Source organism: Schistocerca serialis, chromosome 2 (genome assembly GCF_023864345.2).
Source record: "Schistocerca serialis cubense isolate TAMUIC-IGC-003099 chromosome 2, iqSchSeri2.2, whole genome shotgun sequence".
NCBI classification, from domain to species: domain Eukaryota; kingdom Metazoa; phylum Arthropoda; class Insecta; order Orthoptera; family Acrididae; genus Schistocerca; species Schistocerca serialis.
Genome location: NC_064639.1, coordinates 858,074,617 through 858,099,103, shown reverse-complemented (window position 1 = coordinate 858,099,103; position 24,487 = coordinate 858,074,617). Strand labels below are relative to the sequence as shown.

Sequence of the window (24,487 nt, the reverse complement as noted above, 5' to 3'; positions counted from 1 at the left end):
AGGATGACTGTAAAATTGTGACATATATAGTTATCCTGCTGGAAGGTACCATTGCTGTCAAGGAAGGCACTAAGCATGAAGGGATGCAGGTGGCCCGCAGTATGTTCACATAATCCACAGCTGTCATAGCGGATTTGATTACTAACATAGGTCCCACAAAAACCCAGGTGAATGTTCCCCATAGCATAATACTGCCCTCTGGCCTGTGTCCATGGTATGGTGTATTTTTTGAGTAGTAATTCACCTTGATGATGGTGTATCCAGACAGCAACACTTTTCTATCAATCCACAGTCAAACCTCATGGATCCTGTGCTCACAGTAATCATAACTGGCAATACTGTTGGGTCCAATATGGGAATACACAAGAGTTGTCCACTGTAGAGCCCCATGTTCAATAATGTGCCAAAAACATCTTGTATCAGCATTGTACCCTATTGTCAGATCTACAACAGCTTTCCAACTATCTTGCTTTACAGAGCAGACAAGCCCCTGATCTCCATATTTACTGTCATTCAGCCACTTTTCCTAAATGTTCATAAAGTATCACGTTAAAAGCCAACAAGATTTTCCATTTCCAAGATGCTTGTTCCCATGTGCTAGGCTGTAACAATCTGCCGTTTCTCAGAATATAAATAACTGGATAGATAAAAAATCTACTCACCAAGCAGGGGCAGGAGAAAACACATAGAAATGGTATTATAGTTTGCTAGATTTTGGAGCCAGTGGCTCCTTCTGATGGCAGAATGGTTGAAGGGGTAGGAAGAGGGGTGAAGGAAAATTACTGGTGAGGTTTAGGAAAAGGGGTAGGGTTTGGAAAAGATGCCCAGAATCCAGGATTGGAGGAGTCTTACCGGGTGGTATGAGAAGGAGAAACAGATTGTTGGTGACTGCTCCAGATGATATTTGAAAACCTGAGAGCTTAGAGATGGAAGATAGAGTATATGCAGTACAGAGATTACTGTTAAAATGTCATGCACGAGTTAATAAGGGCAAAAAGTTAAGTGCGTTATATGTGATAGAGGTGGGAGGGGTACGGAGAAAAATAGACAGGTCAGAAAATGAAAGATGTAGAAAACTAAAAGGGATGAAGAAAGAAATAGTTACAGAAAAGAAAAGCTGAGACTGCATAAATGAGTGTAGATTAAGGCCAGATGCGTGGTGAGAATCAAGGACACATTGTAGTGCTGGTTTTCACATATGGAGTTCTGAGAAACTGTGTCTGGGGGAAGAATCTGGATGACACCTGTGGTGAAACGGGCACCTTGCTTTTGACTGTCATGTTGTAGAGTATGATCTGCATCAGGATATTGTGTGTTGCCAGTATACACCGTATGCTTATGCCCATTCATCCAAACTGATAACTTGGTGGTAGTCAAGCCAATGTAAAAGGCCAAACAGTGTTTAAATAACAGCTGGTATATGACATGTCATTTCACATGTGGTCCTCCCTTTGATATTATATGTTTTGCCAGTTGTAGGATTGGTGTAGGTGGTGACAGAAGGGTGCATAGGGCATGTCTTCCAGTGGGGTCAACCACAAAGGTAGGAGCCACAGGTTAGGGATATGGGTGCAGAAAGAGCATAGGGTATAGCAAGGATATTGCAGAGATTTGGGAGGGTGATGAAAAGCTCTTCTAGTTGTGTCAAAATCTCAGACTGAATGGACCTCATTTCTGGACATAATTTTAGGTAGTCATAGCCTTGTCGAAGGAGCTGATTAATACTCTCAGGACCAGGACAGTAGTGACCAGCCTTCTCTCCTATTTTAAAGACACCAATTCAGTTAATTAGTTAGCTGACAGCTGCCACACGGACACTTCCATGTTGATATGACTGTTAGAAATGATACGTTGTTTGCCTCGACTGATGAGCAATCCAACTACCATTGCTGTTGATCATTTTTACACATAATGGGCACTGTAGCAACATTTGATTAGTGATTAACATTGCCAATTAACATTTCCAACTAATATTTTCACTTTAGGGTTTTTTATTTAACTAGGACAACTTAGCTCTGAAAAATATGATGATGTGTAATGAGTGTCACACACTGAACAACATTTTAGATTGATCTGAAGCTGGCTCAGTAATGAGCCAAAACCAGTAATGAATAAAGGAAAATTGCGATATTGACCTAGGACATTCATCCACACATCTTACATACATGGTACCCTCACACCTATTAAATGGTGAGACACAGCTTCAATTTATTCATCCATCTTCATTCATTACACATGTTACCAGTATCATGATAGATAGCACAAGTAAATAATGCACAGTACTAATGGAAATAATGTAAGCTAGATAACACTACTCACAATGGCAAAAACATCAATAGTCAGTTTATGCTAGATAACTGTAAAACATATTAGTATGGATGACAATAAAAACATACAAATATACAGACAAAATGTATGGTCTTCATTTATTCAATTCATAAATTCTTCAGTAAGTCTAAGGTTGTTTTTGCTCTGTTACATTAGTTGCTCTAAGTCATACCCAGTTTTAATGAAACTTGTATCACCAGCACAAAGACCAATAAGCACAATATGATACAAACCATTCACATAAAAGGAAGGTCCAGGCTTTTAATCTTGTGGAACACCTCTTAAAACATTTAGAAATCCAGAGTTATATTGTAAAAGGTTACCTTTTGATTCCTATTACTAAAATATGGTTGTATAAGAGAAAATTCTAAATGTTGAATGACATACTGTCACAGTTTACCTAGCAGAACTTGATGATCAGCATAATCAAATACCTTGTTCAGATCTATCAAAAGAGCTTCTACAGATGGTTTTTCTTCAAAAACACTTAAAATTACTGAACAACATCTTTCACTATCAGTGTGTTTGCACTACAAAACAGTAAGTTATTGACAGTTTGTCAGAGTTCCATAGATTTTGTCCACAAGTGTGGCAGACCGATCAGCACCAAATGTCCACTGTGTCTCCTCTGCTAGTGCTGTCATTGTATGTGGAATGGAGGGGCATGGGTCAACACATTGCTCTCTTGGCCATTGTCAGTTTTCATGAGCTGGAACTGCTACTACTCTGTCTAGTAGCTCCACAATCAGCCTGTGAGGCTCTGTGCATCCCATTCCAGTCCTCCCACCAAGGAACATTCCCTGGCAGTACCAGGAACTGAACCCAAGTCCTCCACATGGCAGAAAGCCATGCTGACCACTCAGCTTCAGAAGCAGGCTAGTCAGACTCCCATCACAACTGAAGTGTTTATAGCTTTTTTGGTGCCTCTTATTTTTAAGAAAACTAGTGCAAGGGAAATTGGATGGCGCTTATTAACATATAACTTGACACTTTTCTTGTATAGAAGAACTGACTTTTCACATTTCTGGTGTTGAGAGTAATTATTGTGATAGTTAAGCTAGCTGGAAAGGATAAGGTCATAAAATTCCAGTTTATCAGAAAACAAAGTGGTTGTAATATAGTGCTTATTACCTTTTTGGTAACAAAATTTGACAGTCAGCAGATATTATATGTTTTTTAGTTGCTCAGCTTTCCTAAAGTTACCATAATGTCAGTGACAACACTTTCTACATCTACATTTACATCTACTTATCACTCTGCTATTCACAATAAAGTTCCTGCCAGAGGGTTCAATGAAACACTTCAAGCTGTCTCTGTAGCGTTCCACTCTCAAATGGCATGCAGGAAAAACGAGCACTTAAATTTTTCTGTGCGAGCCCTGATTTATTTTATCATGATGATCATTTCTTGCTATGTAGGTGGGTGACAACAGAATGTTTTCGCAATTGGAGAAGAAAACTGGTGATTGAAATTTCATGAGAAGATCCCGTCGCAATGAAAAACACCTTTATTTTAATGATTGCCACTCTAATTCACATATCATGTCTGTTGCACTATCTCCCCTATTTTGCAATAATACAAAATGAGCTGCCCTTCTTTGTACTTTTTCAAGGTCGTCCATCAGTCGCACCTGATGCGGATCCCACACCACACAGCAATACTCCAGAATAGAGCAGAAAAGCATGGTGTAAGCAGTCTCTTTAGTAGACTTGTTGCACCTTCTAAATGTTTTGCCAATGAATTTCAGTCTTTGGTTTGCTCCACCCACAACATTATCTATGTGATCATTCCAATTTAGGATATTTGTAATTGTAACCCCTACGTATTTAGTTGAGTTTACAGCCTTCATATTTGTGTAACTTATCACATAATTGAAATTTAGTAGATTTATTTTAGTACTCATGTGAATAACTTCACACTTTTCTTTATTCAGGATCAATTGCTACTTTTTGCACCACACAGATATCTTTCTGCTCACATGAACAATGATGTGTCATTTTCATCCAGTTGTCTGAACAACCTAGAATCTTCTATACGTTTCTCAGTGGTAGACTTATCTTTCTGGTGAATAACCTACATTTCAATAAATTAATCTAGAAGTGATTCATATTGTCTTCGTAATGTCAGCAGTATCACCAGTGACTGTTACTTTTACCCAGCTCTCCAGTAACATAATTCTTGACAGCCTATTGCATTTGTTGTTTGATTGCAGATTATGAGATATATTATTGTATGTGATTTATAACTGTTTTATGAATTCTGATTTTTTTATTGAAACTAATGAAGTCTATATGTTTCACTGGACTTTGATTTTTCATAAAGGATTGTTACTGAAGGTCTTATCTTCAGGTTAGGAGAAACCACCAATGTATACATTAATTGACTGAGTCACTGATTTATTTATTCATCCACATTGCAATATACACTGTATAGATGTTTTTAGTGGTTGATATAATACTTCCTATTAAAGTACATGTTTTCTTACGTTTTTATAGTTCTTATATTTAATCACTTAGCATGTCTCAACATCATATACTGTTATGTAATACGTCTTGTTGGACATACAGTTACATATTGCAGTTTAGGAGATTAGATTAGATTCAGTTTTTGTTCCATGGATCCAAAAATGAGATGATTCTCATGGGTGTGGAAAATGTCAGGAAGTATAACATAAAAAACACAGAACATTTTAATATAATACACACCTCCCTGATCATTTGTCAGGAGACAGTCAATATCTGTGAATACATTACAGTAAACTGGAACTGCTAATATTTACAGAATTAATACACTGTCAGAATGAAAAATAGTTATGCACTTTTAATTGATTGACTGTTGCGACCAAGTGCTGTCAAAACTGAACTCTAACAGACATTCTTACTTAAACTAGGCTAAAAGTTCCTGTTAGATATCCATCTATAGAGTAGAAGGAGTGGTCTACCAAGAAGTCTTCCAGACTGTGTTTAAACTGTGCTTTATCTGAAACTAAGTTTTTAATGGTTGCTGGCAATTTATTGAAAATGTGTTCCTTAATACTGGACCCCATTTTGGACCACAATTTCTGATTTTATGTCTTTATAAGAATGTTCTTCTTCCTAGTATTGATACTATGTATTGAGCTATTGGTTGGAAATAGAGACATACTATTTGCCAGAAACTTTATTAAGGAATAAATATGCTGTGAAGCAGTGGTTAGAATACCCAGTTACGTGAACAAGTTCCTACATGATGTTCTTGAATTTACACCCAAATGAGTCTTACTACATGCTTTTGTACTCTAAAACTTACCCGAGAATATGATCCCATATGCTTAATAGAATGAAAGTGAGCAAAGAATGCAAGTATTTTGTATCTATATCTCGTATATCTGACACCATTCCCATTGCAAATACAAACCTGTTTAGGTGCTTCAACAGTTCTGTGGTATACTGTTCACAAACAAATTCATTATCGAGTTGTAATTCCAGAAATTTAACATTGTCAATCTCTTCTGTCTGGATGTTTACATATGTTATACACGTGCTGGAAGGAAATCTCTTACAGGTTCTTAACTGCACATAGTGAGGCTTTTCAAAGTTTAATGACTGTGAATTAGATTTAAACCATTTATCAGTATCAGTGAAAATTTGATTAGCAGCCATTTCTAAATAAGCACTTGACTTTCTATTTATTGCAATGTTTGTATCATCTGCAAACAAAACAAAAATAGCATCTGGCACTGTAACAAACAAGACATCATCAATGCACATAAGCAAAAGTGACAGACTCTAGATGGAGCCTTTAGGGACACCATATTTAATTAATTCCCAATCAGATGAAGACTGATTGCTTACTATATGTAGGTATTTCACAATGACATCCTTCGTTTCCTGTTAGTCTGGCAAGGCTTGAATCATTTTGCAGCATTGCCGCTGACATCATACATAATATTCTAATTTATTTAAGATAATGCAGTGATTCACACAGTCAAAGGCTTTTTGACAGCCATGGAAATTCCAGTAGCCTCTAACTTGTTTTCTAATGAATTAAGTACATTCTCACTGTACATGTAAAAAGCCTTCTCTATATCAGAACCCTTAAGGAACCCAAACTGTGATTTGGACAATATAATATTTGCAGTCAGATGCTTAGAAAGATGCTTGAACACCTTTCTAAATATTTTTGCAAAGTCTGGGAAAAGTGAAATAGGTCAATAGTTTGACAGTATTTCTTTATCACCCTTCTTGTAAAGAGGCTAACTTCAGCATATTTTAGCCAGTCTGGAAACCTTCTGTTGACAAGAGATTGATTATACAAATAATCACTACATCCCATATTGTTTTTATTTTCTGCCTGATGTAATTATCTTTTTCTCATAATAAAACTGCTTAGATTTCTGTATTACTTGCTTCAATATTTTGCAGTATTCTTTGTAAGTGCTTTTGATAAGTTACAAACTACATCAATTGCTATAATTTATTTATTTATTTATTTATTTATTTTCCCATTTAGAGACTCAAGGACTTCAATTGGAAGTGGAAACCATCATCCTCATTTGAAGTCGCAAATACTGCATCTACCATTTTGAAAGCCACATTGGCACGTGCTAATAACACTGTTCCTAACTAGGTGTTCATTAACTCTAGCATGCAATTGTTTTTTCTAGTATTTCAGAGAAACTGTTAATAATAAACAGGATGGTAGTTAGTGAACTCGAGTCTTATCACCCTTTTTGTATAGGGGCTTGACAATGGCATACTTGAGTCTTTCAGGAACAATGCCTTGTTGAATTGAGGCATTAAAAATATCATTTATCCACAGACCTAAATACTTCATTAAATTATTAGATGCATTATCCACCTCTTTGGAATTCTTACTTTTTAGAGACCAGATAACCATTTGAATTTCGCTACAGTGACTTGATCAACATAAACAATTTGATAGTTCTTCTCACTCAAAAGTATTCTGTTCAGTCAGAAGGCTGTTCTTGATGAGTTTGTATTTTGATTGTAGCATTACACTGCAAAACTGAATCAACCCGTGTACCATTACTTACTGCTTTGGATCTCATGGACAAATGAAATAAGCTGAGTTTCACAAAAGCAGTCTCAGTAGAATTCATGCTGACTTTGACAGGGGAGACTTTTGCTCTTTAAGACTGCTACAATATACAAGCAAAAAATGGATTCCATAATTCTATAATGGGTGACCTGTAGAATACCTCTTGAAAATAGGAAGGATGGTGCATTTTTCCAATCCTTGATTGCTCCAGTAACCTACGGTAACCTGTTGTGAGAAAAGGAGCTACTTCTGTCATATAAAACCAGGTTTTTGCATAAGTTCATAGTATTTTTTTTATAAATTTAATAATCACAACTGATACATCTGACTTTAATCATCAATAACATAGTCTCCTTCACTGTTTACAACAGTCTGCCAATGCTGAATAACTTTTTGATTCTGCAACAGTAGAAATTTTGTGGCTTTGAGGCAAAGAACTCATCCAGCCAAATCTGGAGAGCCTTTTCATCTGGAAAGGAGGCTCGTCAAAGGCTGTACAACAGAAGCAGAAAAAGCATAAATCTAACAATGTGACATCAAGTGAATGACAGGGGTGTGGAATGACTTCCCAGCCCATTTTCTGTACAGTGTTTTTTGACAGTCTAGCAGAATGCAGGCAGGTGTTATCATGGAGTAGCATCATTTCACATAGTCTTCCTGGTGAAACCCATTGATTTTTGTGATTTTGGCTTAGAGCATAAGGTACCCATACACTTGACTTTCGAACCTTCCCCATTGCATCCAAATGTCGCAGGACAGTGGAATGATCACAGTTTGTCACACATGCCAGTTCTTGAGTACACTGACATGGATCATTGTGGATTAATGCATTTACACAGTCTTCATGAAACCCCAAAGTTCTCCCTGAACATGGAGAATCACTAATGTCAAAACAATCCTCCTTAAAACAAGAAAACCATTTTCTTGCTGTATTCTGTCAAGAGGCATTATACCCATACATGACACAAATTTTTCTGGCTGCCTCTGCCGCTGTCACCCCTCTACTGAACTCCACCATAGTAATATGTTAGAAATGATCTGATTTCTCCATTGGCACTCCATTTTCTAGTGCCCACAGCTCCACTCACTACCTCCAAATGACAAAATGACAATACATTAACTCAAATAGCAACAGTCAAGTACAAATAAAAAATGACAATTGATGAATAAACCCATAGCAACTGAAATACCAACATACAAAAACACTGTGAACTTATGCACCAACCTAATATGTACATCGTGATTCACAAATATATGCAAATACACACATCAAAAAAGTTTTGTATCACCCTGGTTCGCACAATTCCTGAAGATAGACGTTGACTGTGGGTATTGTATACTGTTCAGAGATTTCACTAAACCCACCCAAAGATGTAAACAACCGTCCATGAGCAGCACCTATGAGATGAAGGTGGCCCTACAGCCAACTAGTTCCAGTCATTACACCAGGAAGGAAGTACACAGCTTATGTTGTCTGTAGTTCAACCATGCCTGGACAATCAATACTGCAGTTTGATTGTGTCTACATCGTTACTTTGTGCCAGGAAGGGCACTCAACAAGGGAAGTGTCCAGGTGTCTCGAAGTGAACCAAAACGATGTTGTTTGGACATGGAGGAGATACAGAGAGACAGGAACTATCGATGGCACGCCTCGCTCAGGCCACCCAATGTGAATGAGCGCTACCTTGGATTATGGCTCAGAGGAATCCTGACACCAACACCACCATGTTGAATAGTGCTTTTCGTGCAGCCACAGGACGTCGTCTTATGACTCAAACTGTTTGTAATAGGCTGCATGATGTGCAACTTCACACCCAACATCCATGGCAAGATCCATCTTTGCAACCATGACACCATGCAGCATGGTACAGATGGACCCAACAACCTGCTGAATGGACCACTCAGGATTGGCATCACATTCTCTTCACCAATGAGTGTCGCATATGTCTTCAACCAGAGAATTGTCGGAGATGTGTTTGGAGGCAACCCTGTCAGGCTGAACGACTTACACACACTGTCCAGAGAGTACAGCAAGGTGGAGGTTCCCTGCTGTTTTGGGGTAGCATAGTGTGGGGCCGATGTACACCGCTGGTGGTCATGGAAGGTGCCATAATGGCTGTACGATACGTGAATGCTATCCTCCAACCGATAGTGCAACCATATCGGCAGCATATTGGTGAGGCGTTTGTCTTCATGGATGGCAATTCATGCCCCCATTGTGCACAAAGATACATTTAAGATAAAGTAAAACAATAGAAGGTCCTACATATCAAAGTACCTTTTTCATGTTGTCAAAATACTGTTAAGTACGTAGGTTACATTTTCCATATCTTGTGTTCACAATGAATATTATGATGAGTGGCATGTCATTTGTGTAACAGTGCCACATATTTCGTTAAAATGATACTTTTAAGGCTGCATTTTGCTGGTTTGCAGACATATATTTGATTAATTAATCTAATGTAATCGGATAGATAAAAAAATATGCTTAGCAAGCAGCGGCAGGAGAACACACACATAAAGAATCGGTTTTTTTCTTTTATAAACACACTCTCTAAAATGAAATTACACAAAAATTAAAATTTAAAACAATCACACTTCCTATACAGCAGCAAATTTACAAACAGTCATAGTTATGAACTAGACCGCCGGCCGAAGTGGCCGTGCGGTTAAAGGCGCTGCAGTCTGGAACCGCAAGACCGCTACGGTCGCAGGTTCGAATCCTGCCTCGGGCATGGATGTTTGTGATGTCCTTAGGTTAGTTAGGTTTAACTAGTTCTAAGTTCTAGGGGACTAATGACCTCAGCAGTTGAGTCCCATAGTGCTCAGAGCCATTTGAACCATTTTTTGAACTAGACCCGTCAAGTTCATCTCCCATCCCATTTTCACTTTCTGTTCGATATCTTATTGGTTTTCTAATCTAGTTGTTTGTATAACCTATATTTACTTGTGTTGTCACTGCCATAGTTCTATAGACTAGTCCTTGGCTCTTTCATTCCTGCCTTGATTATTTAGTTACAGCATTTGACCTCAAATATCAACATCCAATATTTTACATAGTTACTGTACTCCAATCGAAAAGTAATGCTATTACACAATATGTTTAAATGGTAGTAATTTTTATTGTTTCTGTCAATCATATGGGCGTTTCTAGAAACCTAATAACTCAGCATTTTTATTCATTCCAGGAATACTTGTAATTATGGCTCTCAGTCTTCTGACTCCACATTTTTACTACATCCCAAAGGCTACTTTGTCATCAGTTATTATCTGTGCGGTTATATTTATGATTGAAGTAGATATTCTTCCTTCATTATGGCGATCAAACAGTAAGTTTTACCTTATTAATAGTTTATAGTTTTACAGCGTTTAACAATACACATTAATGCTACAATGAATCAGTTCTGAATCATTTTATATGGAAAATTAATGTTTGTGGTCTGATGTGCTTTCTAGATATGAGATATAATTTTAACTTCAGCACTTCTCTGTTGCCATCTTCAGCTCTATGTTTACATCATTACAAACTCTTCTCCTTCAGTACAGTAAGTGGTACTCTACACAGTAAGTCCATGTTGGTATCGTCAGCTACACTAGAAGTCAGCTTGTCAATTTTAAAATAACAATTATGTACACACATGTTACTGGACCAGTTACAAGTGCTCTCATTTACCACCACTTTGCAACTCAGCATAATAACTAGTGTGTACATAGCTATTATTTTGAAATTGACGGGCTGACTTCTAGTCCAGCTCATGACACCAACACAGACATACATTGTAGAGCACTACTCATTGTACTGAAGGAGAAGATTGAATAATGATGATAACATAGATCCAAAGATAGCAACGGAGAATTGCCAAACCTAGTAATCTATATGAATAAATGATTTTAGCAATCTTGGCAGTTGAAAATTTATTCAGTGTTCATTAAGGATTCAGGGTACTTATAAACAGGGGAAAAATTGAAATTTTTTATGACTTTTTTTTAATGAAAAATGATCTACATATACCAAATTTTAAAGCTACAGTCATGTATACCACCACATGCCCTTTATTTCTGTTACAGGAACCAGTATTATTTTGAAAAGAACTGTGAACTTTCTGTTTCCAGTGATTATATATATGATACATTGTATATGTTGGTAACAGTGCAGGTTTCTAGTGTCTGTAAATGCTTATCGTTGCTAGTATTTACTTTTGTTTTGATGAAGCAGTTTGATCATGTGTTACTGAATTGTTTGTTGCCCAAGTGCTACACATATATGTGGAAGTACATATCCTTTAGTGTGCAATAAATATAAACTATGCCACCTATCAAGAAATTTAATAAAAGGAAATTCTGTGGTAACCAGTTCACAAACAAAGCAAGCCACACTGTTGAAAGTAACCTATGTATCAGTTCTTCAGGGAAGAAACTCCCACATGGTACGCCTCCTGGTGATTCAAATTTTTGTGTTAACAGTGAAGCTGTTTGTAGCAAATTTGCTGTTGTTGATGTGGGCACCTTATCTGCTTTAATAAAGGAAGTGGACGGAGCAAGGTGGCACAGTGGTTAAGACACTGGACTTGCTTTCAGAAGGATGACAGTTCAATCCCGCATCTGACCATCCTGCTTTAGGTCTTCCGTGATTTCCCTAAATCGCTTCAGTCAAATGCTGGGATGGTTCCTTTGAAAGGGCAGGGCCGACTTCCTTCCCTAACCTGATGAGACTGTTGACCTCACTGTTTGGTCTCCTCCCCCAAACAACCCAACCCAAAGGAAGTGGCGAAACGTAAACAATGTGATAGTGTAGGCTGTCTGGAAATAACTGAACAACAAAGTAGCAGGAAGGGTTTAGTATCAAAATTAGTTGTTCTGTGTAGATCCTGTAGTAAATGTACCTCGAAAATTACTTCGAACATTGTGCATAATTCATATTATGTGAATTTGAAGCTAGTGTATACAATGTTTGCAATAGGAAAAGGAAAAAAGGCTGCTCAAACGTTTTGTGATTTGATGGGCCATCCTCCTCCTCCCAGTAGGTCCAGCAAGTACATGAAAATACTTTTAGGCGCCCTGACAGTTGTGTCTAAAGCATGTATGAAATGTGCAGTAGAAGAAAATGTAAATATTAGTGGAACCAAGGACATTCCTGTTGCATTTGATGGGACATGGCAATGTAGAGGACATTGTTCCTTGAATGGTGTTGTAAGTGCTACTTCTCTGGAGAATGGAAAAGTTGTTGATGTTTAGTGCTTATCTAAGTACTGCCACATCTGCCATGGTAACACTGAAGGACAGATTGAACATCAGTGTTCTAAGAATTACACTCCTGGAAATTGAAATAAGAACACCGTGAATTCATTGTCCCAGGAAGGGGAAACTTTATTGACACATTCCTGGGGTCAGATACATCACATGATCACACTGACAGAACCACAGGCACATAGACACAGGCAACAGAGCATGCACAGTGTCGGCACTAGTACAGTGTATATCCACCTTTCGCAGCAATGCAGGCTGCTATTCTCCCATGGAGACTATTGTAGAGATGCTGGATGTAGTCCTGTGGAACGGCTTGCCATGCCATTTCCACCTAGTGCCTCAGTGGGACCAGCGTTCGTGCTGGACGTGCAGACCGCGTGAGACGACGCTTCATCCAGTCCCAAACATGCTCAATGGGGGACACATCCGGAGATCTTGCTGGCCAGGGTAGTTGACTTACACCTTCTAGAGCACGTTGGGTGGCAAGGGATACATGCGGACGTGCATTGTCCTGTTGGAACAGCAAGTTCCCTTGCCGGTCTAGGAATGGTAGAACGATGGGTTCGATGACGGTTTGGATGTACCGTGCACTATTCAGTGTCCCCTCGACGATCACCAGTGGTGTACGGCCAGTGTAGGAGATCGCTCCCCACGCCATGATGCCGGGTGTTGGCCCTGTGTGCCTCGGTCGTAAGCAGTCCTGATTGTGGCGCTCACCTGCACGGCGCCAAACACGCATACGACCATCATTGGCACCAAGGCAGAAGCGACTCTCATCGCTGAAGACGACACGTCTCCATTCGTCCCTCCATTCACGCCTGTCGCGACACCACTGGAGGCGGGCTGCACGATGTTGGGGCGTGAGCGGAAGACGGCCTAACGGTGTGCGGGACCGTAGCCCAGCTTCATGGAGACGGTTGCGAATGGTCCTCGCCGATACCCCAGGAGCAACAGTGTCCCTAATTTGCTGGGAAGTGGCGGTGCGGTCCCCTACGGCACTGCATAGGATCCTACGGTCTTGGCGTGCATCCTTGCGTCGCTGCGGTCCAGTCCCAGATCGACGGGCATGTGCACCTTCCGCCGACCACTGGCGACAACATCGATGTACTGTGGAGACCTCACGCCCCACGTGTTGAGCAATTCAGCAGTACGTCCACCCGGCCTCCCGCATGCCCACTATACGCCCTCGCTCAAAGTCCGTCAACTGCACATACGGTTCACGTCCACGCTGTCGCGGCATGCTACCAGTGTTAAAGACTGCGATGGAGCTCCGTATGCCACGGCAAACTGGCTGACACTGACGGCGGCGGTGCACAAATGCCGCGCAGCTAGCGCCATTCGACGGCCAACACTGCGGTTCCTGGTGTGTCCGCTGTGCCGTGCGTGTGATCATTGCTTGTACAGCCCTCTCGCAGTGTCCGGAGCAAGTATGGTGGGTCTGACACACCGGTGTCAATGTGTTCTTTTTTCCATTTCCAGGAGTGTATGATTGTTACTGTGGAGGTATGGAGTGTGATAGAGCTACAAAAATATTTCAGAGGTCGGTGCCTGTTTATAATGTTAGATATACAAAGTACCTAGGCGACAGGGACTCTAAAGCTTTCAATAAAATTAATGAGTTCAATGTTTATGGTGATACCTTGGTAACAAAACTGGAGTGTTGTGGACATGTGCAAAAGAGGATGTGTGCTAGTTTGGGGAAGCTATGGAGAGAAATGAAAGGAAAGTTGCTATCTGATGGAAAACTCCGTCTGGCCGAGGCAGATTGACAGAAACTGAAATAGACCTTCTTCAGAGTTATTATGGACTGGCCATTAGATGAACTGCACCTCTGAATGATGTTGCAGCAATGAGAAAAGCTGTATGGGCCACCTACTTTCATAAGTTATCTGCAGATGACCACCCTGTTCATGGACTTTGCCCTAAAGGAGCAGATTCTTGGTGTGGTTACCAAAAAGCAAAAGAAAGTGGTCAAATATACCATCCTAAGCATTCTCTTCCTGAGCCTGTTATGAATCAAATAAAACCAATTTTTAGAGACCTGAGTGACCCTGTTTTGCTTAGTAGATGTCTTCATGAGGGCACTCATAATACAAATAAAAGTTTTAACCATTGCATATTGGAAAGATAACCCAAGAATGTTTTTATAGGACTAAATACATTAAAAGTTGGAGTACTAGATGTAGTGATATGTTTCAATGGTGGAGTGATAGGAAGGTTGGAAGTCCTGAGAAATTTAGGCATAAAATGTGGCTCTAATATGGAAGATCAATTGCTTGCGTGTGACAGACAACGGGTGCATGAAGCTAAAAGATTCGCTCTCCAAGTTACTAAAGAAGCAAGAAGTGCTAAAATAAATGCCAAGAGGAAGCTTGAAGATGAAGAAATGCTGCAGGATTTTGCCCTAAAGGAGCAGATTCTTGGTGTGGTTATCAAAAAGCAAAAGAAAGTGGTCAAATATACCATCATAAGCACAGTTTAATTGGACTCATATCTTCATTCACAATTTCCCACACGTTTTATTTTGCAGAATTCAGGTACAAATGTTTCCTAAAGTTTATAAAGCTTTGCTCTAATGTTTTTCTGTAGCTGTCAATAGTTCATACTTATATAGTAGACCTAAGCTTTATTGCAGAATCAACTAAATTATAGAAAAAATAACATTTTTATTAGGAAAAAAATTATAAAAATTAAAATGTAAGATGTGATATTTTTTATCCTTGTAATATATGTAATGGGTGGAATTAAATAGGTCTAGTACCTCAGCCATCATGTCATGCATATCTGGTAAAAACCTGAATGTATAATATTGGATTACATGGTACCTCAATTTGAGGAAGCATGTTGAAAGAAAAACTGCATCAATTTCTTTGTAATTTTTTAATAACCCTAAGCCGGTTCAAAAATATTCAAAATACTTTAATTTGCTTAGAAAGTGTGCTGCATTACCTGATATCAACAAAAAATCTGTAAAATATATACATTATAAACAGTGCTTGAAAGAAATACGTGTTGATTTTTACATAATATTGAGCCGGAAAAGTACCCTTTATCCTTAACAACACAATAATTTAAAAGACAGAATAGCATAATGGCTCATGCTAATATTCCATAGGATTTTGCTGTACATGGAATGGAAAAAAAGGGATTCAAAATTATTTATATAAAGGAAAGTCTAGTTAAGATTTTGAGAACAATTATATTCTGCATCTATGGTAATTATTTTTTATGATTCTGGTTTTCAGAGAGAGATCTCATCCCCTTATTTGTGACATTCATTGCATGTCTATGGCTTGGAGTTGAAATTGGAATTGTTATTGGAATTGCAGTTGACATTGCTATTCTCCTGTACTTCAATGCTAGACCACGTGTCACAGTGGAAAAACTGAAGGTTTGTCTATATTATTAGTAGTTTGTGTTCCCACTTTCGAATTCACATTCAGATTTTTTATTTGCTGTTGGCCACTTGTAGTAACATAGATTTTACACTGATGACATGATAGCTACAATATCAATCACTATATTAATTAATTTTCACATTACATCTACAAATTATTTATCCTACATTAACCAAATGTGCAGAATTGCAATCATAATCTTAAAATTCAATTTCTGAACTACAAGTAGCCAATCCAGGTGTGGCCATGAACTCTAGAATGGACTATCTGTTAACTAGTTGTACAAGTTACTTTTAAAATCATGAACCAAAGTTACCGTCCAGTCCCTAATGAATAAGACAGGAACTGAAATTGAAGGTAGCAAAGCAAAAACTGAAATGCTTAACTGTGTCTTCAAATGATCCTTTTTAAAATGAAAATGCAGGAAAATTGCACCAATTTAATTCCTGTGCCTCTAAAAGCTGAGTGAAATTAGAATTAATGTCAGTGGTATTGAGAAACAGCTGAAACTGTTAAAACTGAACAAAGCTCTAGAGCCCAAAGGAATCGCTATCAGATTCTACACTGAATATGCAGCTGAGTTAGCCCCTCCTCTAACTAAAATCTGTTATAAAAATGGTGCCCAGTAGTTGAATAAAGCTCAGGTCACACCCATCTACGAGAAGGATAATAGAAGTGATCCATAAAACTACCATCCAATATCCTTGGCACTGGTTTGTTGTAGAATCTTAGAATATATTCTGAGCTCAAACATAATGAGGTATTTTGAACAGAATGACCTCATCCATAGCAACTGGCATGGATTCCAAATACATTGGTCATGTGAATACCAACTCGCACTTTTCTTATGTGAAACCATTGGATCAAAGTAGTCAAGAAGATACAGTATTTCTTGCTTCCCGAAAACAGTTTGACTCAGTACCACACCTACTCTTATTGTCAAAGATTCAATCATATGGGTATCAAGTGAAATCTGTGATAGGATTTAGGACATTTTGGTAGGGAGGACACAGCACATTATCTTGGATGTAGAGTAATCTGCAGATGTAGAAGTAACTTCAGGTGTGCCCCAAGAAGTGTTTCTGTTCGTGTTGTATATTAATGACCTTGCAGCCAATATTAATAATAACCAGAGAAATTTTTCTGATGATGCGGTTATCTATAATGAAGTATTGTCTGAATGAATCTGCAGGAATCTTCAGTATAATGTAATTGGATAGATAAAAAAAATCTACTCACCAAGTGGTGGCAGAAGAACACACACACAAAAAGGTTTAAGATGTGCAAGCTTTCAGAGCCAGTGGCTCGAAGTTAAAGTTTTTTGTATGTGTGTGTTCTCCTGTTGCCACTTGATGAGTAGATTTTTTTTGTCTATCCAGATACATTATATTGTCAAAAATTGATTATCTTCATTGCATACATATTCAGTCAGATCTTTATAAGGTTTTAAAGTGGTGCAAAGATTGGAAACTTGCTTTAAATGTTCAGAAATGTAAAATTGTGCACTTCACAAAATGAAAAAAAATGTAGTATCCTATGACTACATATCAGTGAGTCAACTCATACAATACCTGGGTGTAACACTTTGTAGAGATATGAAATATAATGATGACATAGGCTCAGTTGTGGATAAAGCGGGTAGTAGACTTCAGTTTATTGGTTGAATGCTGGGAAGTGCAATCAGGCTATAAAGGAGATTGCTTACAAATCACTTGTGTGATGTATTCTAGAATACTGCTCAAGTGTGTGGGACTTGTACCTAATAGGACTAACAGGGAATATTGAACATATACAGAGAAGAGCAGTACAAATGGTCACAGGTTTGTTTGACCCATGAGAGAGTGTTACCAAGATTCTGAAAGAACTGAACTGGCAGACTCTTGAGATAGGCACAAATTAACCCAGAAAGGGTACTAAACAGATTTCAAGAACCAGCTTAAAATGATGGCTTTAGAAATACGCTACAACCCAATACATAATACTCACATAGAGATCATGAGGACAAGAATGGAGAGATTCGAACAATCATCCTTCCCACACTCCGCACATGAATGGACTGGGGACAAATGTAATGACTTTTACATCTAACATGCATTTCAAGTTGGTTTGCAGAGTGTAGATGTAGCTGTATATAAGGCCTTATCACTGTCAATATTTTGATCTTAGCAAATAAAGGACAGTAGTGCTCCCTTCGACTGACATTACACATTATTCATAGCAGCTCTTTCTCAATTAGTAGTTCATCACTGACATGACATGAGTGACCCCACAGCAACAGCCCATAACATATGCAAGACTGAAAAAGTCTAAAGTAAGCTGTCCTAAGATATTTTTTACTTACTAGATTAGCTAATTTCCAAATGAGACAGGACACCCATGATATCTGACATTTTTAATGTGGAATTGCCAGTTTTCTTGGGATCAACATGTACAGATTTTGATTCTAAGTCTTTAGCTACTCTCAGCTGCAGATGCTGAGGTTTCTCTGGATTATACAGTAGTTTTTTTTTAGATGAAAACAAGCTCGGCAGTAAGGAAAGAGTGTCCTGTGAATTCTGGTGCAACCTTGGCATATCTTGATCTGTGGTGATTAAAACTGTATCATCCACATCACTGATAACTGCCTGAAGCTCAACATAACGTGGCAAATTGTTAATTGCAACAGTGAAGAAGAATGGTACAAGGGCAGACATGATTTCTTTATGGAACAATGCCTATTTTGAATTAACACGAATTTCTCCCATTATTTAGATAAGAATCAATTATGCTAGTGCTGTATTATTTATTCCATAATACTGTAGTTTGACTAGTAAGATGACAAACAGATACAGGCAAATGCCTTACACAAACTGCATAGCTCAAGAGGGTCCATATTCTTATTTTCAAATGCAATTAATGACTGATGAATAATTTCAAGAATTGCAGAAGTGTTATTTTTCCTTGTTGAAACTCATGTTGTCTATTAGAAAGAACGTTATGTTTTTTCAAAGTAGTTACTAAGCTTTTTGTTAAAAATTGCTTCAGATATTTTGGATAAGAGTGCAACAACAGATATGGTCTGTAGTTCTCAGGAAGATGATTTTTCCCCCTTTTTGTATATGGTATAGGTATAACTATTGAAATTTTGTGCTGGTCGGGGAAAACTCCAAATTCTAGACATTTATCCATAACAAAAGCAAGTGGTTTGCAAACAATGTATATTTTCCTTTTTATTGTGTAGCAGTTTTGATCCCAATGGACTTTGTGCCCTCTAAGAAGATGATCAGCAAGTATATTACTTGCTGATGTGTTCAACTAAACGTGGGGCAGAGTTTAGCTATCAAAAGGGACCAAAGACAGATGCTTGACGCTTTTAGGAAGGTGGAATGACAGTTTCAAAAGTGGCGCCGACCCCTCGTGCCACTCTATATCACTCGATCCTGGGGCAGGCTGGAGCTGCTATGAGCTGCCCAACACACTTTCCACACATGCTTTATTTTGGCCATCTCTGACTGAATCATGACAGGGGCTGCAATTGTGCCTATGTAAGCATAAAACTGTGCCAGCCCAGTTGGTCAGTGGTTTTTACTCCTGATAACAATGGTGGAAATAGCCACCGGAAGCTCAATAATTTTATTTGAACTGATGCAGCTCGAAAACTGAGAAGATTTTATTAGAACTGAATTCTTGTTGTATTATATCCAAAGGAACCTTGCATTTATTCAGCATTCCTTCTATGTAATTTTCATGTGCAACTTGTTTGGTAAGTTTAAGTATGGTTTTATAATGTTGTTTATATTTCAAGCATTCGTCATAAAAAGTACCATACTGCACTGTGCCACATTTGTAGTTCTTTTTATGCATTTTGTCCAGTGGAACCTTCTTTTCGCTGATACCAGTGATGTAATCAGTGTACCATTTAACATTTTTACATTTTCCATTTGGTTTAGTACCATTTTAGTACTTTTGAGTGGTAAGCAAGTGTACCATAAGTCAATAGATATCTGAAAGAAATTATTAGAAAGAGTTTCAACAGGTTAAATATCTACATCATATTCATAAACAAAGTTCCAGTTTGCATTTCTGAGGCAGTCCATGCATAACTTAAAACATTCCTCTTTCTGACCTCTACCCATGTCACGCTTGACTTCTTGTCTGCAGCCACATTATCTGTATCTTACTGTGCATGGAGGTACATGAGGTGTAGTGGATCAATCTGTGGAACATTCCTCTGCTATGTTAACAGCATATATGTATCCTGAGAAATTAACTATAATACTGTCTGAACAGGCATTCTGACGTGTAGGTTTATCATTTGTAAAATATAAATTTAATGATCTGAAGAGGTTTAAATATGTTTTTGAGTTAAGCCTACCTGAGCCTGTCAATTCTATGTTGAAATGACCACATATTGCAACATCTGCTGTGAGTTTTAAAAATTTTTTCATTATTTGTTCAAATTTTTCAAAAAATAAATTAACATCACCATTTAGAGATCTAAACAAACTAACAGTTATGATATTCTGGTTGATCAGTCTTTTACAACTAAATTCTCTATATGATTCAGAAGAGTGTGACCTTATATCTGTATTAGAAAGTTTTATATATTGTCTGATAGATACTGCAACCCCATTTTCGTCCCACCTCTCTACATTATAGCTGCCAGAATGTACTCATTAGCTATAAAAAATCTACTTCATTTTCTGTAAGTCAATGTGATGAGACACGACACGTCATTTTTTTATCTTACAAAAGTGTTCTACCCCTAATAATTTATAGCTATTACAGCGAATGTTGACTTGCATGAGGAAAAGAAATTTGCATTTGTTTTGTTTTCTCTCTAAGCCATTAGCAACCTGATTTTTACATGAAGTATTTGCACTCTGGCTCTGGAACCAACAGCTTACAGTTATCTCTAAAAAAAAAGACTGGGTGCTCACTCACTGAATAATTTGCTGAACGTAACATATTTGGAGATAAGAGAACGACTTGTATGAATATCAAGAGCTCAGATGGAAACCCAGTTCTAAGCAAAGAAGGGAAAGCAGAAAGTTGGAAGGAGTATATAGAGGGTCTATACAAGGGTGATGTACTTGAGGACAATATTATGGAAATGGAAGAGGATGTAGATGAAGATGAAATGGGAGATATGATACTGCGTGAAGAGTTTGACAGAGCACTGAAAGACCTGAGTCGAAACAAGGCCCCCGGAGTAGACAATATTCCATTGGAACTACTGACGGCCGTGGGAGAGCCAGTCCTGACAAAACTCTACCATCTGGTGAGCAAGATGTATGAAACAGGCGAAATACCCTCAGACTTCAAGAAGAATATAATAATTCCAATCCCAAAGAAAGCGGGTGTTGACAGATGTGAAAATTACCGAACTATCAGCTTAATAAGTCACAGCTGCAAAATACTAACACGAATTCTTTACAGACGAATGGAAAAACTAGTAGAAGCCAACCTCGGGGGAGATCAGTTTGGATTCCGTAGAAACACTGGAACACGTGAGGCAATACTGACCTTACGACTTATCTTAGAAGAAGGATTAAGGAAAGGCAAACCTACGTTTCTAGCATTTGTAGACTTACAGAAAGCTTTTGACAATGTTGACTGGAATACTCTCTTTCAAATTCTAAAGGTGGCAGGGGTAAAATACAGGGAGCGAAAGGCTATTTACAATTTGTACAGAAACCAGATAGCAGTTATAAGAGTCGAGGGACATGAAAGGGAAGCAGTGGTTGGGAAGGGAGTAAGACAGGGTTGTAGCCTCTCCCCGATGTTGTTCAATCTGTATATTGAACAAGCAGTAAAGGAAACAAAACAAAAATTCGGAGTAGGTATTAAAATTCATGGAGAAGAAATAAAAACTTTGAGGTTCGCCGATGACATTGTAATTCTGTCAGAGACAGCAAAGGACTTGGAAGAGCAGTTGAATGGAATGGACAGTGTCTTGAAAGGAGGATATAAGATGAACATCAACAAAAGCAAAACAAGGATAATGGAATGTAGTCTAATTAAGTCGGGTGATGCTGAGGGAATTAGATTAGGAAATGAGGCACTTAAAGTAGTAAAGGAGTTTTGCTATTTGGGGAGCAAAATAACTGATGATGGTCGAAGTAGAGAGGATATAAAATGTAGGCTGGCAATGGCAAGGAAAGCGTTTCTGAAGAAGAGAAATTTGTTAAAATCCAGTATTGATTTAGGTGTCAGGAAGTCATTTCTGAAAGTATTCGTATGGAGTGTAGCCATGTATGGAAGTGAAACATGGACGATCAATAGTTTGGACAAGAAGAGAATAGAAGCTTTCGAAATGTGGTGCTACAGAAGAATGCTGAAGATTAGATGGGTAGATCACATAACTAATGAGGAAGTATTGAATAGGATTGGGGAGAAGAGAAGTTTGTGGCACAACTTGACCAGAAGAAGGGATCGGTTGGTAGGACATGTTCTGAGGCATCAAGGGATCACCAATTTAGTATTGGAGGGCAGCGTGGAGGGTAAAAATCGTAGAGGGAGACCAAGAGATGAATACACTAAGCAAATTCAGAAGGATGTAGGTTGCAGTAGGTACTGGGAGATGAAAAAGCTTGCACAGGATAGAGTAGCATGGAGAGCTGCATCAAACCAGTCTCAGGACTGAAGACCACAACAACAACAACAACATATTTGTAATAGAATATAAGAGAGATAGCTACTTACCTTAAAGAAGACATTTTAAGTTGCAGACAGGCACAGTTAAAAAATAATTACACAAAGCTTTCAGCCACAACCTTCATCAGCAAAAGAGAAACACACACCATTCATACACATAAGCAAACACACCTCATCACACACACATGACCACCAACCCTGGCATATAATACACGAGTTAATTTCCTCCTGTGATTGTGTGCCGAAAAGAGCACATTGTCTTTATTACTGTATGGACTTTTATTTCAATTATGTTGCAAAGTGCAAGAAATTTTTTGGTTTTATTGACTGTGTTCTTGCACTGCACTTCGTTGACAAGTTTATTAGACTGCATCAGATCAGCCTGAATATTTTAGATATTTCATAAAATGTACATCTAAAAGAAGAAATGCTCATGAAATGTAGTAAAAACAGAAAGGGCAATGGATCACTCAACTCAGATATAAGAATTTCAATTGAAGTGGCATTCAAAATATGCAAAGAGACAATGACTTATAATGAAGCACACCCTCATCCCCTTTTCTTTTTCTATTCAAGGGAAATCATCTATTCACATATTTGTTCCATTGACCTATTCATGGGGATTTATGTTTAAATATAGAATAAGTGAAGAAATACAACAGCAAAAGGAAATAGCTATTTCACATTGTATTTGTACATGACATAATAAATAATTATTGTAAAGTTAGTATACTATATTATTGAAGAAATATTTTAACTCTGCTCTGCCTTTGTGCTTAAATGGCTGTACAAAAATTTTGCAATCCACGGGATAATCCCTTATTTGATGAACATTTCCACTTTTTTAGTCATGGTCTTGAGCTCCTGGTTGACTGGTTATCTACTACTGTTACAGTTTAATATTCATATGTGTATACTGTTACTTGTTGATGGTAAAAGGTACTTTTGCATTTAACTAATGGAGATTTACTTTACTCTCTACCTTATCCATTTGCAGTACTATTAATAACCTGTGGTTCCAGGATATACTAGTTTTGCTTCCAACTTACTTTTCTGATCCTTCAAATTACAGTCATCTGTTTCTTAAAAGGAGTTTAAAGCTAAATGTTGTTGTGATTGTACTGGATAGTGGATGACTAAATGATTGAAAATTGTCCAAATTTTTCAGCATCATGACCACCAGTTCATCTATTCTTAAACATGAACACTATGCAAATTCTTTGCAAATTTGTCATAAGCCATAACATGCCTTTAATTTAATGATTGTAATAGGGTGTGGTATTTTCTAATGCATAAATTAAATCATGTTTCACATATCATAGTTAGAGGGACTTCCAATCATCATTTTAAATTTGACATCTCAAGACATTCATCATGTGAATGTCTCATTGGTGGAAACTGCATGTTGCAAGCCTCTGTGCATTACTGATCTCAGTTAATGAATGCTCAACTACAAAATGCCATTGCATAGGTCATTTTACCTTTTCTTTCTACATTGTGGCTTTGGTAAACACTTCATCATAAAACACTAAATCTAAAACTGATTACTCATTGGCTATGTCACTAGACCATTGTGCTATTATTGTAAATGTTGAGAAACTGACATGAAGTTGAACAAATGTAGTCCTAAGATTTTTGGCTCATTTCTGTCTGATGAGAAATCTTAATTCATTTCTTCACACACCAGTAATAACATCTTAATTCATTTCTTCACATACCAGTAATAGCATTTCTAGCTGTTTGGAAGAAAAAAGAATACTAACACAGTTTGTAATTCTTTAGAAACATTTTAAAGTATGTGAGGTCACTGTTGCTGTATCTCGGTCACTACAAGAACA

At 37.9% G+C, this 24,487-nt stretch overlaps 1 protein-coding gene across 2 annotated transcripts in view; it reads left to right on the top strand.

The window, feature by feature from the left end:
* The window catches only part of LOC126458159 (sodium-independent sulfate anion transporter-like), a 298,589-nt gene that overhangs the window by 252,434 nt on the left and 21,668 nt on the right, over nucleotides 1–24,487 (top strand). For both annotated transcript variants that reach the window (XM_050095024.1, XM_050095025.1), the window contains exons 8-9: nucleotides 10,557–10,697; nucleotides 15,861–16,006. In XM_050095024.1, coding sequence (XP_049950981.1) covers nucleotides 10,557–10,697; nucleotides 15,861–16,006 — 287 coding nt within the window. The remainder of the gene's footprint in view (nucleotides 1–10,556; nucleotides 10,698–15,860; nucleotides 16,007–24,487) is intronic.